The following is a 23,507-nucleotide window of genomic DNA, read 5'->3' as shown; positions in this document are numbered from 1 at the left end:
AGGAGCTGCTATGACATGTGGGAGCCATATTTGCTCATTTAAGGGAATAACACACAATTGAAAGTGTCATTTAGGTAGAAAGTGCTAACCAGGTTATTCAACGCATGCTTAGTTGTGCAATATGGGTACCCATTCTTCCAAATAAAAATGGACTAATGGACATTAGCAAAGGTTAATTTTAAAAAGATGTTGATTTTTGCATGTTAGGGTGATGAATGATGAAGCTGAGTAGTGTTTAACAGCTACGCATTCAAACAAAAATGTGAATATTTTACTTTGGGTCAGATTTGGTTTTGGGCAGAATAAAAGAGAGAAGATTTTGTAGTATAATTACACGTTTAGGAGAAGGCCTCAGAAAAGCCTCTAGATTCATGCCATTGGCCGGTAATGGTGCAAAATCTGAGAAAAAGCTGCAAACTAGAAATACAAATAAGAATGTTTAAAAGTGTTGGTTAGCTTAATGTTGAGCCTATCTTTGGTTGTCTTGGCTCAGCGGTAGCACTCTCACTTTGGAATCAAATAAGAGGTTCTTAGTTCAGATCCAACTCTAGAATCAGATGGCTGGGTGTTCAAAGCCCGCTTCGGAAAATGGTGCTTTTAGTTTCCTGAAAAATAACTTAGGTGACATAAAAAAATAAATTGTATTGACGCTTCTAATCCGCACAATTCAAAGGGACAAAGCAGCTGTCATTTAGCAAGTGAATCTCATGGTTCTTGAAGTTAGCATCAATGAGAATTTAAGTATGTTGCTTTCATTTTCCGAAAATTTGCAAACATCTTTGAGGAGATTTTCGCAGCTGTCATGTAGCTTGCAGTTTAAATGAACATCATTCGCTAGAGAGCGACAGATCTTGTGAATGCGAGCATAAAACAAATATAGTGCAGTCCTGATTTAAAGTCAGTTAAGGTTCTGGTAGTGTTGAATGTTTGTGTGTTTCCCATCTATCATCCATGTTGAAAAATAGCTTGGAGCACAGTCATTTCACAGGAGCTCATCAATAGATGTGGTAACAGCCTTGATCAACAGGCATTTGAAGCCTTGCTACACTGCAAATGCCTTGTACGTTTTTCCTTTTATTTAAGCGAAAGGCAACATTATAAATAAGCCAATGGATATCATTCATTTAAGCTGTCTCTCTGCTATTTCAGTACATTTAGCACATCAACAGTCTGGAATGTAGAATACAGAGCTCTCTGAGGAGAAAATGAGTTCCAGATCTCAATGCAACACAGTGTTAGACTTCAGAAAGCCAGGGGGGTGGAGGATAGAACTGGAGCCAATCTTTACACACTTTTATAATCATTTATTTACAGAGATGCACACTACAAACATGCAACTCCTCACCCAATAGCCTACTTTCAGTCTGTTCCTATTTATTGGAACACAAATCAATCCCAGTTAATGTCCATAATCTGCGTACAAGGGAATACAATTAACACACAGTACTATGCACAAGGGATCTGTCGGATAGATTGTTGTACATGGAAAGGCATTCAGGCATGAATTGCATTACAAGAAACATTGTTGAAAGCAGAATGTGAAGCAGCTTTTAAATGAACAGTGGATTACTGATTGAAAAAGGTTTGGAAAATGGAACATAAGAACATAAGAAATAAGAGCAGGAGAAAACCATACGGCCCATCGAGCCTTCTCTGCCATCAGTATGATCACGGCTGATCTTGGGCTTCAACTCCACTTTACCAACTGCTCCCCATATCCCCCAATTCCATGACAACCCAAAAATCTGTCTACCTCATCATTAAATATATTTAAAGATGACATATCCACAACCCACTGAGGTAGAGAATTTCAAATAAAAACAGGAAATGCTGGAAAAGCTCAACAGGTCTGACAGCATATATGGAGAGAGAAACAGAGTTAATGTTTTGAGTCTGTATGACTCTTCTTCAGAACTGAAGAGAGGTAGAAATGTGAAGGGTTTTATGCAGTTGAAGAGAGGGGGTGGAGCAGGTGGAGCAAAACAAAAGGCCAGGGATAGGTTGGAGCTCAGGAGAGATTAAGTGACAAAGATGTCATGGACACAAGACAAAGAGAGTGATAATGATAGAATTAAAGACTAAGGCAGGTGTTAATAGTGGCATAAAGGTCAGAAAGCAGAATGTATTAATAGCAGACCAAGGGTCAGCACTTTCTGAAAGCAAAACATGGGAACAAGTTACAGAGTGGCCCTTGGGGTGAGGAGGGAAGGGGTAAATCAAAATGGGCGACAGAGTTCATGGTCTGAAGTTGTCGAACTCAGTGTTGAGTCCAGAAGGCTGTAAAGTGCCTAATCGGAAGATCAAGTGCTGTTCCCCACGCTTGCAGTGTGGGTCACTGAAACATTGCAGCAGGCCCAGAACAGAAATTTGAGCATGAGAACAAGATGGTGAATCGAAATGGCAAATGACTGGAAAGTGGGGGTCATACTTGTGGACTTCGCCAACTTTGTAGCCATGCTGTTACCATCTATTTTATTCCATGGGCTTCAACTTCGCTGACCAGCCAGTTATGTGGCATTTTATCAAACGCCTTTTGCAAGTCCCTGTACTCCACATCAACCACATTACTCTTATCAACCCTCTCTGTTACCTCATCAAAAAACTCAAGCAAGTTAGTTAAACATGATTTGCCCTTAGAAAATCCATGTTTGCTTTCCTTAATTAATCCACATTCCTCCAAGTGACTCCAAAACACAGAGGATGCTGGCCAAGAAGATCTTAGTTATCACAGCATGGATCTGAGAAAGCTACATCTACCTCAACTAAAGTCACAGGGTTTGCACCTCTAAGAAGTGCTAGGTAAAGGAAGAGTAACAATTTTATTTGCACAAGGGTGTGCACATGGTTGAGTCACAGATTGGTAGAAGATTAAGTTTCTATGTTATATTTGAGCCACATAAATATTATTCTTTCAGTCCAGTGATATAGCTTCTGTTAGGTAACCTATAAACTATTCCCCCTAGAATTTTCTGACTCTTGTTATTCCTAATTCCGCCCAGACTGATTCTACTTCCTGGCTTTCTGAGCCAAGATCCTTTCTCACTAATGTCCTTATGTCATTCCTTTATTATCAGGGCTACCCTTCCTCCTTTTCCATCCTGCTTCTCTTTTCGAAATGTTGTGTACCTGGAATATTTATTTCCCAACCTTGGTCACCTTGTAACCATGGGCTGAGATTTATGGATAACAGGTGGGTTGGCCTGTCAATTAGGTGCCGTGCCATGGTGACATGCCTGCTGCCAGCCATTCCACCTCTGCCCCACCACGATTTTATGGGCAGCGGAGAAGGCATTGGGCGGGTAGCCTGCCCATGGCCCAATTGAGGCCCTTTAAGTGGACAATAATGGCCATTTTCTCCCTGCACCACAGTGCCATGGTTAGTTTGCTCTTCCACCCTCCAGTCCCTGTTTTTGTCCAGAGAAGCTGCAAGAACCTTGAACCCGCTGGACAATTGCAGGGGCCGATGCTCCTCCATTGCTCTCTTCTGGGTCCCCATACCCGCCTCACTCACAATCACACTCTCATGGCCCTGACCATAGACCTAATCAGAAGTACGCAGCCTAAGAGGTGTGACTGCCTTCTTGAACTCAATGGCTGGGTAACTCTTCCCCTCCCTAATGTATCAAAGCGTTTGAAGCTCAGATTTCAGATTTCAGACTTTGAGCATATGCAATATTTTGCCTTGGTATCAGCCTCTGTAATTATTTAGGTTGCTGCCTTTTGCATTAAAGGCACACTGAGGTTTGCTTGTCACTCCTGAAATAACAGTGATGTGTTTTTCAAACGCTTTGCTTTTCTTTATCATGAATTATCAAAGAACATGCCAGAACTTTACTTTGACACCCACATCAATGTGTCATGGATTATTTGTCCCTCAGCATACCATTTACGTACTCCTCCCTACGTCACATAGCTATTGTACATTCAAGACGATGTGTCTCACACGCCTCCTGCTTGCATCACACTTACTTCCTGTCACACTTTAACTGTGGCATTGCAGTCATCACACTTTATTGTAGCTACCAACGCCACAAACATTCTGCTGTAACATAAAAAATAAATTCTCAACTGATTGGTCTCCGTGCTCTCCTGGAAGCATTGACTCATCAGTTGGCTGCATGTCCTTACATTAGGAAAGGGAAAATTGGCAGACTTCTTTATCACTGAAAAGGAGGCCCTACTGGAAGTGAGCATCTGTGGATGGATGTCAGATGCCAACTTCATTGGCTCGTCTGTGATACTGTACACAGTTCAGTTAACCTCCCAAACTCAATGTCAAATGTCACAAGTAAAGACATGGCCAGCGTACTTGGGAAACCATTGTCCATGGAACTATCCCAGTAAGGGAGAAGGACTGGCAATACAGTGTCTTGACTGCATGAACTCCATCAGCTGTATAATGACTTTCTATAATCACACTGCAAAATAGTAGAATTGTACAGAGAATTGTACAATATAACCAGTGGTGTTGAGGGTTGATTAATTAGCATCTCTTTGGTGACTGTATATTTCTGTTTGATGTATATAAATTAAGCCTGAGATTCTTTGTTGTTGGTGCTTTGTATTTTGGGGGTTTTGCTTTTGCTTGGGTTTTGTTGTTCCGTTTGTGTTAGCAGGCTCATGGCTTCATAGTGTCGGGGTTAGAGTGCCATTGGAGAACTGAACTGGTATTAGTATCCAAATTTCCACAAGAGAATATATTTGATCAAAGCGGGCTTGATCTTCTGGGGGAGAATTTGCTGTAGCTTGCTATCCCTATGGACCTTGGGTGGCTTGGTATCACTCTCACCTCTGAATCTGAAGGTTGAGGATTCAGACACCACAACTGGGACTTGAGGATAAAATCTAGGTTGGTACCCTGGTGCAGTACTGAGGGAGGGCTGTGCTGTCTTCTGGGTGAGATGTTAAACCTGTCTGTCCATTTAGCTGAATGTGAAAGATCTCATAGCTAGCTTAATAGAAGAACAGCAGAGTTCTCTGTAATTGTTATGACCAATATTTAACGCTGAACCACCACCATTCAAAATGATTATCTGGTCACTATCTTATTGCTGATGTTTTTCCCTATATTACAAAACTAACTCTCTGGAGTGTCCTGAGGTGGTGAAAGGTGCTACGTGAATACATGTTTTTCTTCTTTGTGCTTGATGGACAGCTGACAGCTCTGATAATGCTGGCAATCCTGCTCCTAGAAAACGGAAGGTTGCTTGAGTGTGGCACAGGAGGGAAAATGGAAAGAATAGTTATTTACATTCCTGAACATTTACGATTAGTGCAACTAGTATTAAGAGCTTTTGAAACTTTGCCTGGATTTTGAAATATACAGTAAACACCAGACACTAGAGAGTTTGATAGGCCAATTATGCCCCAACCTTTTGCAAACAGTCTAGCATTGTTTCAATGAACAGTCAGTCAAATCTGAGCTCTCTGTTGATATTATTTGGTACAGTCAACTTTCTGTTTACATCATAGTGAAACCACAGTCTACTCCATTTTCCCGGGCCAGAGATTCGCACGCAGTTGAGAATATAACTTAGGGTACCAGCTCCGCATCGCTCTCAGTCGATAGAGTCATAAACCAGGACTATAACAAGAACCCCCAAGGCTCTTATCTCTATGACAACAAGTTCAAGGTTCAGCAAAATAGGGCCGGCAACTGAATCGGGATAGGACATCTCATTACTAGAGATGAACTGAAATCCTAACAGAACAACAGCAGGAACTCCTGACAACTTTGTCAAATTCTTGCCGACATTTCCATTAAGGGCGTTAACATGGAGCAAGGACAAATACATTTATTGTCTTTGCCCAGCAAGAATGATGAGACACAGGGAACATTTAAATTGCTAGGGGGAGGAGGGGCATGAAGAGGTTGTGATTGCTTTAACAGTTAAATTAGAAATTATTATTAAATGTTTGATAACATTGGCTTTCCCTTACCTTTTACTCCAGATCATTACTATTGCAAATACTTAACTCTTTTCTTCCCAGTATGACCTTTAAACTCTTTCTGGCTGTTTCAGCCTGATTAAGCCAGGAACCTGAGAGAATACATTCTTCAGTCTAATCGTGTGTCTTATTTTGAATGATAATCTATCTTGACAAGGTTAGTATTCTGAAGACTGAGAAATGTATAGGCAATCATTGCATGAATCATTGCAACTCATTTAAGATGGTGAACCAGTTTAGATGATTAGTCAGTCTTTTCACGTGTTCCCTTGTCTGATGTTTATACTGAACTAGCACATGAATACAACCATTGATACTTCATGAGTCCTTGCAACATCACTCCAATAGTCCTTACACTTCATGCTGTTGTAACTTGCTGTCAAGCATTCATTATCAGATCTGTAGGTGATTTAATTTAAAATTGAGGCTATGGAACGATTTTAACCTAACTTGCCAGTGGAGAAACTGACAGGGTTGAATGCAATGTCGGGTTTGCACCCACCTGATTTTAGCTCCATTGATGTCACTGTGTAACATTGAGTTGGGTAGGATTTGAAATGTTCTCACTTTCCTTTTGTGACTCTTTTCTCTCTCTTAATTCAACCTTTCTTTCCGTCTCTTTACTTCACATCCTGTACCTGATTTGACATTGAATTCCCCCGCTCTTGTGGTTAGTTTCACAATCCTTCAATCTGATTGGTCGTAGAGATACATGAGCAGTTGCCTAGTTCACTCTGTTTTCTTCGCTGTGACATCATCAACTCGGCACTTCTGGCAAGCAGCCATGTAAAAAACCTAAAAATCAAAAGTTGCAAGGGCAGCTCCAACTAAAGGCAGATGTCATTTGATGCTCTCCCACAACAAAATGTGGCCCAGTTTCTACTGATCTAGCCCTAGGGTTTTTCCATGCAAGAGGGATAACTGTTCTGCTAAGCCCTTTAATACCGGGTCTTCTGGCTGAAAGAGACAGAAGGATAAGGGAATGCAACACCGACCCAATGACAGTCCACTCATGTGCTAATGATTGCGCATGATCAATGGTTGATTGGTCAGCCAAACACAACTGATGACAGGCAAATTCAGCACTTGATCAGAAATGCATGCTTTCAGGTTGGAGAATTGTAACATTTTACTCTACACTACAGTGGGAGGTCTTGTGGCACAGCGAGTAGTCTCCTTGCCTCTGAGTCAGAAGCTCTGGATTCAAGTCCTACCCCTGCTGTTAAATGTTTTGGTGCCTCACTAAGAGGTCTGGAGGCTTGCGTGCTTGAACATAAACTGTTTATTGTTAACAGCCCTAACTAAGTACTGTCTCCATGCTGACTTCTCTCTGCTCCACTATGTCTCCTGTCTACTGTAATGTGTCTCTCTACCTCATGCATGTGACTGGTACTGTTCTGCAGTCCCACAGTATGCTATGCTATACTGCAGTGGGTAGCGTCCCTGCCTCTGTACCAGAAACTCCAGGTTGTTGACTCACCCTAGGACTTGGTGGCCAAGGAAGGTGTGTTCATAACCCAGATGCACAGATTGAATACCAGTCTGCAAATCTTGCCAGCACATGCCCATAGTGGTAAAAGCGGGAGAGATTCTAGTCATCCATGCGATACAAAGAACGGTGGAGTCTCTACCATCACTATCCATAGCTCCAGACTATGGCATGCATGTAAAAGTGCATATTGCCACAGCAACTTGAATTCTATGAGTGAACTGTAGCACACAGCCACTCCTCTCTATATTCCATGCTGCTTTCAACTGTGTCCCCCGAATGGGATAACTCATTGACTCTCATTACAAACATTTAAAATTACTTATATGTTGATTTAGCAGTGGGCCAATAATCTCAAATCAATCCTACAATGAAAACATAGACATGGGGTGAAAAAAAACCATTTGGCCCATCCTGTACACCTCAGACTATCTACCGTGCTCTGAAGCCTACTCCAACGCTTTTAAGTCTTCAAATGATGGGATGCAGAGGATGATATGAAATGCTTGTCTTTTCATTCACCAATAACATACCACGGCAGAAACAGGAATGGAGCAATCAGAGCGCTGAAGAAGAGTCATTAACTCTGTTTCTCTCTCCACAGATGCTGCCAGACCTGCTGAGCTTTTCCAGCGTTTTTTTTATTTTTATTTCAGATTTCCAGCATCCGCAGTGTTCTGCTTTCATGCAGCCATTTCAGTTTACTCAGTTTAGCCTGTGCTCTGGGGATGAATAAAATGCTGCAGCTGGAACTGAATTGCCGCATGCTCATGTTTACTCTGGTTGCTGTAGACACAGTGAAGCTTGTGTGTACTGTCAGTCACCCTGGGCATGTTGCAGCCTGCCCAGGTATAAAGTGAAACTAACAGTGGGTAAAATCATAACCCTTTGTAACCAGAGCTGTTGTATGCCTTAATTTGTAATAACACATTGAACCTACCGTGCTCTTTAAACACAATAAAAATAAATTTACATACAGTACATTCAAACATCATTATCTAGGCTGGCCTTAGGGAAACTGACATCCAGGGTGTTTTGCCACCCTTTCTTACAGATGTAATCGTATTAGTATTTAAAAAAACACTTTTGAATATCTAAACCTTCTGGCCTGGTTAAAAACAGCCAACCTAGCAATAGGTTGACATGCTCTAGGCAAATATGGTTGGCGACTAACAGTAGACAGAGTAACTCACTCCCAATTACTAAAAATTTAAACTCTCGAACAAGGCTCAGCAAAAGTCTCTGCGTTAAACACAGGGATTCGTTGTGCTTATTTTACAAATTAATTGGTTTATTCAGAAGCTCCCCGGCCTCACCTGGTGCCCACCACAAGCCTTGGTATGTGTGGGTTGACTTGGTGATCCTTGTGATGCTCTCAGCACTCCTCCGTGCCTGCTCCCCTCGGTGAGCCGGCCAGCCGTCTCTGCACTGCGCATGTGGTGGTCACACACCGCTCCCGCCTCACACCAGACCTACTTCCGGGCACCACTAATTCACTTGATCGTCTGATCCATATTTCCTTTGGGAATGCTGATTGTTCCACCTGAGGTTGCCAACCCAGCAAACTGGCCGCAGGCTCTTGGCAATCTCTGTTGAAGGGTTTGGGGGCGGTGGTGGGTTGGTTTTGCTCAGTCTGATTGCAGAGCCATTCACTTCTTGACTGCTGCTTATGATTTGTCCACAAAAATAGTTATTACTGCACCAACTATATTTTAACTATTGTTTCAGAGCTTCCCATTACGTAATTTTTTGCCCCCACTGGCCTCAGTGGTTGCCATATTGCCCATTTGTAAGGCTAGTCTTGACCATTACTATCTTCATAGAAAACAGCTCAAACTGGATTAATATTTTATTTGATTGTCACGGTAATGTCTGTCCACTAAGTAAGAAGGCAAAGTTTGTTATCTTGGAGCTGTCCGGCTTCATAGCCTAGACAACTGAGTCCTATTTTGATTATTTCATGCTTTTTCTATCAAACTGGCTAGTTGTACTGGACTAGTGGTCAAGACAATGTTGGTTCATAATTCCTCCATGACTGTTTGAACATTTGAATTTAAAAATAAATAGTCGCCATCAGGAACCAATAACCATGAAGCTGTTGTACAAAGCCAACTGGTCCATTTCTGTCCTTTAGGGGAAGGAAATCTGCTGTCCTTACCTGGTCTGGCCTATATGTGACCCCAGTCCCACACCAATGTGTAGTCCTGATTCTCCGTGGCCCAAGAAGTTAGAGGCGGAATCAACCTTGTGAGAACCAATGAGAAAAGCATTGTTATTTATAACTGTTTAAAACCAGTTTATTTAATTTATTTACTAACATAAATAGTTGCTTTTCATTAATTTACATTTCCTGTTGAGTCATGAACCACAATATATAGAACGATCAGAGTGTTTTGATCATAATTTTTTTGAAGCGAGGGAGTTTGGCTCTGTTACAATTAAGAACTCTGCTAAGTGGTGGTTTAACTACACATGTGACTAAGACGTACCAGGGATTACATCATTGGCCCCCCAGTGTTTCAACAAACCTAGTAACATTCCCCTTGATACCCAGTGACAGGCAGAAAAAGATTGAGGGGGAACCACTAATCCTAGCATCGGTAAAAGGCAAAGAAGAATAATCTTATGTCATTCCTGGCACCATTTCTCATTCTACAGCCAAGACTGTGGGCTTCCAGCTCTCTGGTTTCTGAATTTCCATGTTTAGTTTTTCCTATGTTGGCTATAGTGTTGATTTGAATTTCCTCTCGATCCACTGTCTAATGTAAAATACAATGCCCCTGTATTAAAGTCCCTTGATCTCGTCACCCTCTCTGTTTCTCTTCAGGTTCCATGCCCTGAAAGGGGGTTGGCGACCATGGACCTCCATGTTAATCTTGCTCTGGAAGTGTGGATCATTTCTGTTAGTGGTACATTCATCCAGTTTGCGAAGCACTTTAGAAAGATTGTCCTTTGTCTACCTCGATCTTTTTGACTATCAATCTTTCCCATCAGCATCAGGCTTTCTAAATCATGATTTCTTATTACGTGTCCAAAAAATTCAAACTGCCTCTTCCTGATCTTGGTCAGCAGAGTTCTTTTGGCCTCAGATTTTACTAGCACCTCTTCATGGGTAGTATGACTTGTCCAAGATCTCTTCATCATTCACCTCAAAAGCCACAACTCTGCAGCCTCAATTCATCTCTGCACTGCTTCACTGATCGTCCAACACTTGTTTCTGTATAAAAACAAAAAAACTGCGGATGCTGGAAATCCAAAACAAAAACAGAATTACCTGGAAAAACTCAGCAGGTCTGGCAGCATCGGTGGAGAAGAAAAGAGTTGACGTTTCGAGTCCTCATGACCCTTCGACAGAACTTGCGTTCGAGTCCAAGAAAGAGTTGAAATATAAGCTGGTTTAAGGTGTGTGTGTGGGGAGCGGAGTGATAGAGAGACAAAGAGGTGGAGGGGGGGTGGGGGTGTGTGGTTGTAGGGACAAACAAGCAGTGATAGAAGCAGATCATCAAAAGATGTCAACGACAATAGTACAATAGAACACATAGGTGTTAAAATTAAAGTTGGTGATATTATCTAAACGAATGTGCTAATTAAGAATGGATGGTAGGGCACTCAAGGTATAGCTCTAGTGGGTTTTTTTTATATTTTTTTTATATATATATAATGGAAATAGGTGGGAAAAGGAAAATCTTTATAATTTATTGGAAAAAAAAAAGGGAAGGGGGAAACAGAAAGGGGGTGGGGATGGGGTAGGGAGCTTACGACCTAAAGTTGTTGAATTCAATATTCAGTCCAGAAGGCTGTAAAGTCCCTAGTCGGAAGATGAGGTGTTGTTCCTCCAGTTTGCGTTGGGCTTCACTGGAACAATGCAGCAAGTCAAGGACAGACATGTGGGCAAGAGAGCAGGGTGGAGTGTTGAAATGGCAAGCGACAGGGAGGTTTGGGTCATTCTTGCGGACAGACCGCAGGTGTTCTGCAAAGCGGTCGCCCAGTTTACGTTTGGTCTCTCCAATGTAGAGGAGACCACATTGGGAGCAACGGATGCAGTAGACTAAGTTGGGGGAAATGCAAGTGAAATGCTGCTTCACTTGAAAGGAGTGTTTGGGTCCTTGGACGGTGAGGAGAGAGGAAGTGAAGGGGCAGGTGTTGCATTTTTTGCGTGGGCATGGGGTGGTGCCATAGGAGGGGGTTGAGGAGTAGGGGGTGATGGAGGAGTGGACCAGGGTGTCCCGGAGGGAGCGATCCCTACGGAATGCCGATAAGGGGGGTGAAGGGAAGATGTGTTTGGTGGTGGCATCATACTGGAGTTGGCGGAAATGGCGGAGGATGATCCTTTGAATGCGGAGGCTGGTGGGGTGATAAGTGAGGACAAGGGGGACCCTATCATGTTTCTGGGAGGGAGGAGAAGGCGTGAGGGCGGATGCGCGGGAGATGGGCCGGACACGGTTGAGGGCCCTGTCAACGACCGTGGGTGGAAAACCTCGGTTAAGGAAGAAGGAGGACATGTCAGAGGAACTGTTTTTGAATGTAGCATCATCGGAACAGATGCGACGGAGGCGAAGGAATTGAGAGAATGGGATGGAGTCCTTACAGGAAGCAGGGTGTGAGGAGCTGTAGTCGAGATAGCTGTGGGAGTCGGTGGGTTTGTAATGGATATTGGTGGACAGTCTATCACCAGAGATTGAGACAGAGATGTCAAGGAAGGGAAGGGAAGTGTCAGAGATGGACCACGTGAAAATGATGGAGGGGTGGAGATTGGAAGCAAAATTAATAAATTTTTCCAAGTCCTGACGAGAGCATGAAGCGGCACCGAAGTAATCATCGATGTACCGGAGAAAGAGTTGTGGAAGGGGGCCGGAGTAGGACTGCAACAAGGAATGTTGCACATACCCCATAAAGAGACAGGCATAGCTGGGGCCCATGCGGGTACCCATAGCCACACCTTTTATTTGGAGGAAGTGAGAGGAGTTGAAGGAGAAATTGTTCAGTGTGAGAACAAGTTCAGCCAGACGGAGGAGAGTAGTGGTGGATGGGGATTGTTCGGGCCTCTGTTCGAGGAAGAAGCTAAGGGCCCTCAGACCGTCCTGGTGGGGGATGGAGGTGTAGAGGGATTGGACGTCCATGGTGAAGAGTAAGCGGTTGGGGCCAGGGAACTGGAAATTGTTGATGTGACGTAAGGTGTCAGAGGAATCACGGATGTAGGTGGGAAGGGACTGGACAAGGGGAGAGAGAAGGGAGTCAAGATAACGAGAAATGAGTTCTGTGGGGCAGGAGCAAGCTGAGACGATCGGTCTACCGGGGCAGTTCTGTTTGTGGATTTTGGGTAGGAGATAGAAGCGGGCCGTCCGAGGTTGGGCGACTATCAGGTTGGAAGCTGTGGGAGGGAGATCCCCAGAGGAGATGAGGTCAGTGACAGTCCTGGAAACAATGGCTTGATGTTCAGTGGTGGGGTCATGGTCCAGGGAGAGGTAGGAGGAAGTGTCTGCGAGTTGACGCTCAGCCTCCGCGAGGTAGAGGTCAGTGCGCCAGACAACAACAGCACCACCCTTGTCAGCGGGTTTGATGACAATGTCAGGGTTGGACCTGAGAGAATGGAGTGCAGTAAGTTCAGAGAGAGACAGGTTAGAATGGGTGAGAGGAGCAGAGAAATTGAGACGACTAATGTCGCGCCGACAGTTCTCAATGAAAAGATCGAGAGAAGGTAAGAATCCAGAGGGAGGGGTCCAGGTGGAGGGAGAATATTGGAGATGGGTAAAAGGATCCGTTGAACTGGGAGAGGACTCCTGCCCAAAGAAGTGAGCCCGGAGACGAAGACGGCGGAAGAAGAGTTCAGTATCATGCCGAGCCCGAAATTCATTGAGGTGAGGGCGTAAGGGTATGAAACTAAGTCCTTTGCTGAGCACTGAACGTTCAGCATCGGAGAGGGGAAGGTCAGGGGGTATAGTGAATACACGGCTGGGGTTGGGATTGGAAGAAAGGGCGGGGACGGAGGAACAGGCAGGGGTGGGGGGTCCTAGATGGGTGTTGGTGTCGATGAGTTGTTGTAGCTTGCGTTCCTTAACACTTGAGAGAAAGAGAAAAAGTTTCTTGTTGAGGCGTCGGATGAGCCGAAGGATAAAATGAAACTGGGGGCACGCGCAGCTTTTAAAAAGGGTACGGCGGTGCTGCTGGAGGGAGAGGTCGAGTGTGTTCATATGGCGGCGCATGGCACTGTGTGTGGATTTCAGAATGTGACGGGAACAGCAGTCCGAGAAACGTTTTATGTCCCGGAGATACCTGTAATCCTGGGTGGGTTCGAAACATGAGGGGTGGAATTTCAGTTGAAATCCACGTGGGGTAAGTCGGAGACGGAGACAGTCACTGAGAAAGGAGATATGGCTGTGAAAGCGGGTTTTAGTAAACACCTTGTCAAACACTAGGAGGGAAATGGAAAGCAAAGAAGGTGAGCAAGACAACAGAGAGATACGGAAGTCTTGTCGCAGAGAGGAACAGAACTTCTTCAAGGAGGTAGGCATTTCTTGAAGAGCAGTGGCAGTCAATTAAACACAGAGATAAAAACAAAAAAACTGCGGATGCTGGAAATCCAAAACAAAAACAGAATTACCTGGAAAAACTCAGCAGGTCTGGCAGCATCGGTGGAGAAGAAAAGAGTTGACGTTTCGAGTCCTCATGACCCTTCGACAGAACTTGCGTTCGAGTCCAAGAAAGAGTTGAAATATAAGCTGGTTTAAGGTGTGTGTGTGGGGGGCGGAGTGATAGAGAGACAAAGAGGTGGAGGGGGGGTGGGGGTGTGTGGTTGTAGGGACAAACAAGCAGTGATAGAAGCAGATCATCAAAAGATGTCAACGACAATAGTACAATAGAACACATAGGTGTTAAAATTAAAGTTGGTGATATTATCTAAACGAATGTGTTAATTAAGAATGGATGGTAGGGCACTCAAGGTATAGCTCTAGTGGGTTTTTTTTATATTTTTTTATATATATATAATGGAAATAGGTGGGAAAAGGAAAATTTTATAATTTATTGGAAAAAAAAAGGGAAGGGGGAAACAGAAAGGGGGTGGGGATGGAGGAGGGAGCTTACGACCTAAAGTTGTTGAATTCAATATTCAGTCCAGAAGGCTGTAAAGTCCCTAGTCGGAAGATGAGGTGTTGTTCCTCCAGTTTGCGTTGGGCTTCACTGGAACAATGCAGCAAGCCAAGGACAGACATGTGGGCAAGAGAGCAGGGTGGAGTGTTGAAATGGCAAGCGACAGGGAGGTTTGGGTCATTCTTGCGGACAGACCGCAGGTGTTCTGCAAAGCGGTCGCCCAGTTTACGTTTGGTCTCTCCAATGTAGAGGAGACCACATTGGGAGCAACGGATGCAGTAGACTAAGTTGGGGGAAATGCAAGTGAAATGCTGCTTCACTTGAAAGGAGTGTTTGGGTCCTTGGACGGTGAGGAGAGAGGAAGTGAAGGGGCAGGTGTTGCATTTTTTGCGTGGGCATGGGGTGGTGCCATAGGAGGGGGTTGAGGAGTAGGGGGTGATGGAGGAGTGGACCAGGGTGTCCCGGAGGGAGCGATCCCTACGGAATGCCGATAAGGGGGGTGAAGGGAAGATGTGTTTGGTGGTGGCATCATGCTGGAGTTGGCGGAAATGGCGGAGGATGATCCTTTGAATGCGGAGGCTGGTGGGGTGATAAGTGAGGACAAGGGGGACCCTATCATGTTTCTGGGAGGGAGGAGAAGGCGTGAGGGCGGATGCCCGGGAGATGGGCCGGACACGGTTGAGGGCCCTGTCAACGACCGTGGGTGGAAAACCTCGGTTAAGGAAGAAGGAGGACATGTCAGAGGAACTGTTTTTGAATGTAGCATCATCGGAACAGATGCGACGGAGGCGAAGGAATTGAGAGAATGGGATGGAGTCCTTACAGGAAGCAGGGTGTGAGGAGCTGTAGTCGAGATAGCTGTGGGAGTCGGTGGGTTTGTAATGGATATTGGTGGACAGTCTATCACCAGAGATTGAGACAGAGAGGTCAAGGAAGGGAAGGGAAGTGTCAGAGATGGACCACGTGAAAATGATGGAGGGGTGGAGATTGGAAGCAAAATTAATAAATTTTTCCAAGTCCTGACGAGAGCATGAAGCGGCACCGAAGTAATCATCGATGTACCGGAGAAAGAGTTGTGGAAGGGGGCCGGAGTAGGACTGCAACAAGGAATGTTGCACATACCCCATAAAGAGACAGGCATAGCTGGGGCCCATGCGGGTACCCATAGCCACACCTTTTATTTGGAGGAAGTGAGAGGAGTTGAAGGAGAAATTGTTCAGTGTGAGAACAAGTTCAGCCAGACGGAGGAGAGTAGTGGTGGATGGGGATTGTTCAGGCCTCTGTTCGAGGAAGAAGCTAAGGGCCCTCAGACCGTCCTGGTGGGGGATGGAGGTGTAGAGGGATTGGACGTCCATGGTGAAGAGTAAGCGGTTGGGGCCAGAATTGGTGTGATGTAGCATTCCCGGATTCTCAGCTTTGTTTTTATGGCTAATTTTGTGTTGATCATAGTCTTTTTCATTTCTTTGAAATCCATCTTTGGCCATTCCAACCCTTCGTCTTATTTCTCGGTCACAATTTCCATCCGATGTTAACATACTTACTAAGTAACAAAATTATTTTACCTATTCGATTTTTTCATTCTTCACTGTGATCTTACATTTTGGTATGATTTTCTTTGTGGACACTACCAGACATTTTGTTTTCTTACAATTTATGCTCAGCCTTTTCTTCTCACTTTCACTCACTGCTCTATCCAAAATCTTTTGCAGTTTCTCTTCAGAGTCGGTAAGAAGAACATCACATTATTCATTAAAAAAAAGCTCCAAGCAGAGGAAAGCCCAGATTAAAGAAAAACAATCCTGCACGTTCAGTTTAAGGAAGCCAGTAAGCAAATAAATCACACTCATTAAACATGGTGAACAGTGTCCCACAGCAGCTACATGAGGTGACAAGATAACACTCGAGGTGTATAGTTTTGGTGGAAACTGCAGCTGTGTTGCTCTGTTATCTGAAAAAAAAACACCGTCCTGAGAGCTATAATTCCAACATTTTCACTCACTGCATGACCACCCGAACATTGTGCCTCAATTTTCCACACACGTCTCCTTCAACACAGACGGTTGGATTTTCTGATCCATCAGCTAAAGCTGTCCACCTGCCAATTTGCCAAACACAGTAGATTAACCTTGGTTTGTATTGAGCCAGGCACTATTGCTTGGAGTGAGTAGGTTGTGGGTTCAAGCCCCACTCCTGGATATCAGCAAATAACCTAGGTTGACAGTTCAGTACAGGGACGAGGGAGTGAATTTTCTATGTTTCTACGAATGTTGCATTCTCAGAGCTGCTTTGGGATGAGGTATCAATTAGAGGCTCCAGCCACCTTTCAGGGGGTTAAATATGATCCAATTCATTTATCTGATTTGATCTTTGGGAGATCTTGCTGTGTGCAAATTTGTTGCCATTTTTGCCTACAAAATGGTGCCACACATTTCCGAAAGTATATCTTTGACTGTGAAGCATGTTGGGATATGTAAGATGTTATATAAATGCAAGCTGTTTCAGGCTGAAGCCAGGGTTGTATTTGGCAGAAGCACTGTAATACAAAGAGCCTGATAGATGGAGAAATGGAAATGGATAAGATTCATTGGTCCTGATTTTAACCCTTCCCCCTGGCAACCCAACGAGAATAGTGTGGGGGAGGGGTTAGAATTGAAACTTTTACCTCTTGTCTCCAATCCGGCCACTGACAAGGCCCCTTAAAAGACAAGGGAGACACTGGATCACAATTACAAATCATGACGTATTCAGCACCGCAACATGGGAAATGAAGGATATAGAGGCATTGGAGAAGGTGCAAAAAGATTTACTAGAATGGTATCAGAACTGAGAGGTTATAGTTATCAGGAAAGATTAAACAGTCTGGACCTCTCTAGAGAAAAAGTGGACTGGGGGTGACCTGTTAGAGGTATTCAATATTATGAAAGCATTTGTTAGGCTAAACATAGGGGAAACCAGAACTAGGGGCCGTAACTATAAGACACTCGCTAATAAATCCAATGGAGTATTCAGAAGAAACCTTTGAGTAATTAGAATGTAGAACTCACTGCCAGAAGGAATAGTTGCCACAGTTAGCACAGACAGGTTCAAGAGAAAGCTAAATAAAAAGCATAAGGGAGAAAGGAATAGAAGGATATGCTGGATATGTTAGATCGAGGGGGTGGGAAGGAGCTCATGGGAAGCATAAGCACCAGCATAGACCTGTGGGACTGAATGGCCTGTTTTTGTACTGGCTATACTTTGTAATAATTTGTTTTACTTTGAATACTGGGGAGTCCTGCTATCAGTTGCAGAGTAATAGCAGAAGACACTGACTGGTTATGGCATGCATTTAAGATCTGCTCCTTTGAGAACTCATTGTAGGCCAGGAGGAGTGAGATTCGGCTTAACATTAAACGTTAAAATTGGCAGGTTCTCCATGTCCCTGCACTCTCCCCTCCCACACGCCCCAGTTAAGATTGAGGTCATTAGTGGCAGAGTACAGTGAACTCAAATATTGGGTACAAAATTCATGGGTCAAAATGTTGACAGAGGCAGATGTAAAACTCTGACGCAGTACGGTGTGGCTGTTCTAAGATGCAATTCTGTCAGTTGTGAACCATTACTGTATCAGGAGTTGGTTGACTGAATGTTGTGAACAGATGGTTTATCACCAGCAAAGCAGCTTGTTCATTATTCCTAATACCCTGGGGATTGCGAGATTTTGACAAGGTTCAAACTTGTTTGAGGTCATGATCCTGATGTGAAAGTGACTGTGTAACTGCAGCAAAGGTCTATGATCATACTGACATTATTACCAACTGCTCAACCGAAATTAAGGTTTGTGAAGTGCAATTAAATTCAGCGCTCAAAGGCTCAGGCAGAGATTAAGTGAGCAGAGGCACTGAGTTTCATCGATTGTTCGGGACATTTTTTTGTTCTTTCCACATTGAAGAAGGGATTAGTACTCAGGTCCTCATTATGAGTAGAGTTGTTCAATGATTTTGCTGCCTTACAACAGTGATTACACTTCACAAGTACTTCATTGGCTGTGAAGAGCTTTAGATCATCCTGAGAGCATGGAAGGTGCTAAATAATTGCAAGTTCTTTCAGTTTATTCTATCGATGTGAATTGGAACACAGGTTCTACATAGTCTATTTTCTGATGTTCCAATGTTCAGAGTGGTTATCAGCCTTTGTTTTTTAAACTTGCTGCCCTTTTCCTCCCCCATCTCACCTGCGTCCTTCACTTTTCTGGAGGAATTAATGATGCTGATTCAATTTATTTGCACCGTCACATTCTGTATCACCTTCACTGGCTTGTCCATTATTATGATCAACAGACTTGTGCTCCCCGCCCTACCAGGTACTCAAACTTAAGATTCTTCTCTTTGTATTCCAATTATCTCTTGACCTCACACCTACATTTCTCTGTAACTTCCTCCAGTCCTATGACTTTGAGAACTCTGTTCCATCAATTCTGGCCTTTTGTGCATCCCCCACTTCCTTTGTCCCACCATACATGACCACACCTTCAAGCTCTGGAATTCCCCACCCTCCAAACTTCTCCACTCCCCTCTTTTCTCTTTTAAGATACTTCAAGGGTTAAGTGAGTGGGCATAAATTTGGCAGATGGAGTTTAATGTAGGAAAATGTGAACTTGTCCACTTTGGCTGGAAGGATGGAGTAGCAGTATACCATTTTAATGGAGAGAGATTGCAGAACTCAGCGGTGCAGAGGGATCTAGGTGTCCTGATACAGGAATCTCAAAAAGTTGGTATGCAGGTGCAGCAAGTAATTAGGAAGACAGATGGACTGTTGGCATTTATTGCAAAGGAAATGGAATATAAAAGTAGGGAAGTTTTGCTGCAGCTGTACAGGGCCCTGGTGAGACCACATCTGGAGTAGTATAAAGTTTTGGTCTCCTTCTTTGAAAAAAAAATCATTGTGTTAGGAGCAATTCAGAGAAGATTCACTCGACTCATTCCTGGATATGAGAGGCTTGTGGAAAAAGGTTGAACAGGTTGACCTATACTCATTGGAGTTTAGAAGAATGAGAAGTGATCTTATTGAAACATGTAAGATCCTGAGGGGAGTTGGTAGGATAGATACCGGGAGGATGTTTCCCCTCGTGGGAGAGACTAGAACTGGGGACACAGTTTAAGAATAAGAGGTCTTCTGTTTCAAATGGAGATGAGGAGAAATTTTTTCTCTCTGAGGTTTGTTAGCGTTTGGAATTCTCCTCACCAGAAAGCAGTGGAGGCTGGGCCTTTGAATTTATTCAAGGCAGAGTTAGATAGATTTTGATAGATGAGGGAGTCAAGGGTTATGGATAGGAAAGTGGAGTTGAGACCACAACCAGAACAGCCACGATCTTATTGAATGGTGGAGCAGGCTTGAAGGGCTGAATGCCCTATTCTTGCTCCTAAGTCTACGTTCCTATGTTTAACTGAACATTTATTCATGAGGTAAATGTAAATTTAAATAAAACATTCACACACGCACAGATGTTCAGCTAAACCATCAACAGCCCAAGAAGCGAAACACCCTATTTAAATATTAATGTCATGTTATGTTTTCTGAATAACCAGTTCTTAGATTAACCAAAATTAAACAGATGTGTTCCAAAAATAAGAATTTGCCAAAACTCAAAGAGTTGGTGGAATTCCTGGCTGTAACTCTCCCAATCATGTAATGGGGATAATTCTATAGGTACTCTGTCCCCTTTTCTCCTGACTCCACTGACTCCTGCTAGTCCTGTGGAACCTAACACCTTTCAAGTATCTTTCCCAAATGGCAACTCTTCATGTGTACATCTAAACAGTGAGAATCAGCAGGTTGTTTGACCTAGGGGTGGACTGTCTCACCTGAGCCTATTCCTGATCCGGATCCTGTTCTCAGTTGATGTGTACATGTGGGAACCTCCAGCCAGAGTCATTAGAATCTAATCAGGCAAGGCAACGCTAACAGTTTTTTCTCTCCTGCAACGACTCTAGACTATTGAAGACAACTGAGGCACCTCAACTGTAGTTGAGACTAACTAATTTGGCATCAACTGGGAGCCTTGTGCGAGACTGTAAACTTTACAACTCTTGTACATTCTGTGTTTCTCTCAATGTATGCACAACAATAAGGCTTTAACTGCTTAAACTGAAGAGAAATGTATGCCGGGGTCTTATTAATGAAAAAGAAGCAGCCGGTATCTATTATTTACTTACAGGCCTCTGGGAGTGTGCTCAAAGTTGTCAATCTCGAAGTTCAGAGAATATTAATAAACTGTTGCCATTTTACTATCATGGTTCTGTGACATTGCCCAACTCCTTGGTCATGTTACAGCCTCAAACATAATCCCAGACGTCTGCTATCTCTGTGTTCAGCTGCTGATATAGCTCCTGATAAGAAACTACATACCAGCAGCTTAAAAAGACAAAAACAAAAACAGAATTACCTGGAAAAACTCAGCAGGTCTGGCAGCATCGGCGGAGAAGAAAAGAGTTGACGTTTCGAGTCCTCATGACCCTTCCAGGTAATTCTGTTTTTGTTTTTGTTTTGGATTTCCAGCATCCGCAGTTTTTTTGTTTTTATCTCTGAGCTTAAAAAGACAGATTATTAGCCTCTGTCCTGCTGACTAATGAAGAGAGATTAACCGTATTATTCTCCAAGCTAAAGAGATTGCTATTTTTAGTTTTACTTTTGTGACTGCATAGCTCAACAGGACGAGGAACTGGGCGCTAACACTTCAGGGGTGGATGAAAGCCCCTCTCAAGGTACAGTGACACAAGCAATGTCTCTAGAAAGGGAACAGGAGTTTTTTGCCATCCCAGGATGGGATGGGATGTGACGAGTGCCTAACTGTTTTCCAAGTGCAGTGCTGCCGGGAATCTTATGTCGCTTTTCAAAATCTCTTGCGTGGAATTAAGCGCGCTGTCTGACGGTGAAGAAACCACCATGTCCCACTTCTTGGTGTTCGGAGAGTGGTGTAAGTAATTGGTTTTGTGTTTTTTTAGGGAACTGGCATCGGCAGGAGGAGTGGAGAGCAGTAAACAGGAATTCTATAGCAAGTCGCTATCGACCCTTCACAGACAGGTAACTTTACCCTGCGGCAACCATTTCACTCCCATTTAGCAATAGTTCTCCATTCTTATGAAGGATTATGGGCGGAATTTTACAGCCCTATTGCGTCTGGAGGTGGGGCCGTAAAATGCGGTGAGCTGTTCAAAATTCCATTGACTTCAGTGGGACTGGAAAATCCCATTGGCAGGAGGGACGGTAAAATCCCACCCTTTGTTCTCCTCAGAACTAAGTTGAAAAAAAAAACCTTGCTCCCTCTAGTTGATTCACATTATCGTTCGAAATGATTGTCACAGTAATTTTACATAATTTGATTTCTGTCAGCATTCGATACAGTCAATTACTATCACTAATGCTGTTACAATGACTTTTAATTATCAGATATATCTTCTCGGTTGGAACTTTAATTCCAATATCAGGAAAACTGTGTTTTGCTTCATTGAGAGAAATCATTTTTTAAAAATTTATTCTCTCACATGGCGTGGGCATTGCTGGCTGGGCCAGCATTTATTGCCCATCACTAATTTCCCTTGAGAAAGGCAATACGAAAATGAGAATATGAAAATGCTGGTGGATTTTCTGGGGGTGTTGTGCCTGAACAATTAAAAATTTTACGTTTTAAAAATTCACACCCTTATTTTCAAATCCTTCCATGACCCTTGCTGCTCGCCAATCTCTGTAACTCCCCCCCCACCCCCCCAGCCTCTGAAATCTCTGTGTGCCTCCAATTCTGGCCTCTTGCACATTCCTAACTCTGACTCAAAATTGGTTGCTCCAGATACAGTTGCTAAGATCTTAAACTCAGGATTCCCTTCATAACATCTCTGCCTTTCTCCCTCTCTCTCTGCCTTTAAGACGCTTCATTGATCTACGTCTTTGACCAAGCTTTGGTCACCTTTCTTAAAATCTCCTTATGTGGCTTGGTGGCAAATATCCTGGGAAGCACCTTGAGACATTTTACTTTGTTAAAGATGTTATATAAATGCAATTTATTTTTGAACAAACATAGTGCAAGGATTGAACTCCTCCTTCACACTGGGCAGGTAAATAAGGAGATAAGTTGTGCTGCTCTGCTTCTGAAATCAATCTGTCGACATGATATGCTGTCGTTATAAAATAGACTTTCCTGGATGAGTGCAGCTCCAACAACACTCAATAGACTCAACACCACCCAGGACAAAGCAGCCCGCTAGATTGGCAACCCATCTACAAACATTCATTCCCTCCACCTCCATGCCCAGTAAAAGCAATGTGTACCACCTACAAGATGCACTGCAGGAATTCACCAAGGCTCCTTAGACAGCACCTTCCAAACCCACGACCTCTACCACCTAGAAGGACAAGGGCAGCAGGCACATGGGAACACCACCACCTGAAAGTTCCCCTCCAAGCTACCCACCATCCTAACTTAGAAATATATCACCGTTCCTTCACTGTCACTGGGTCAAAATCCTGGAACTCCCTCCCTAACAGCACTGTGGGTGTACCTACACCAAATGGACTGCAGCGGTTCAAGAAGGCAGCTCAACACCACCTTCTCAAGGGCAATTAGGGATAGGCAATAAATGCTGACCCAGCCAGTGATGCCCATATCCCATGAATGAATAAAAGAAAGTATGTTGTTCACTCTTTGCAGCTACATGAATAAAAGAACCATCTGATTCATCTTTAAAAAAACATATATTCTTGGAGGTATCGCTGGCAGGGCCAGCATTTATTGCCCATCATTAGAGGCCTGGAGGGGGTGGAGGTGGTGTTGTGACTTCTGCTAGTTAGACAATAACTGGAACTAGAATAAATGAGCACCAGAGACATATAAATAACTCATGTAGAATAAAATTAATAGAATATGTGTAATAATAATTCTGGAAATACATAATTGTACAAATGCATGGAAGCACATATGCAACAATTGAATTGCACAACTATCCCA

The 23,507-nt window shown here is 43.6% G+C and overlaps 1 protein-coding gene across 1 annotated transcript in view; it reads left to right on the top strand.

The window, feature by feature from the left end:
• Nucleotides 1-23,507, top strand: part of LOC121270873 (tyrosine-protein phosphatase non-receptor type 13-like) — a 273,076-nt gene that overhangs the window by 117,041 nt on the left and 132,528 nt on the right. The window contains exon 7 of the mRNA XM_041176429.1: nt 21,511-21,589. Coding sequence (XP_041032363.1) covers nt 21,511-21,589 — 79 coding nt within the window. The remainder of the gene's footprint in view (nt 1-21,510; nt 21,590-23,507) is intronic.

This window comes from Carcharodon carcharias, chromosome 28 (assembly GCF_017639515.1).
Source record: "Carcharodon carcharias isolate sCarCar2 chromosome 28, sCarCar2.pri, whole genome shotgun sequence".
Taxonomy (NCBI): Eukaryota; Metazoa; Chordata; class Chondrichthyes; order Lamniformes; family Lamnidae; genus Carcharodon; species Carcharodon carcharias.
Note: the sequence above shows the minus strand (reverse complement) of the source record. Positions and strands in the feature narration are given on the sequence as shown.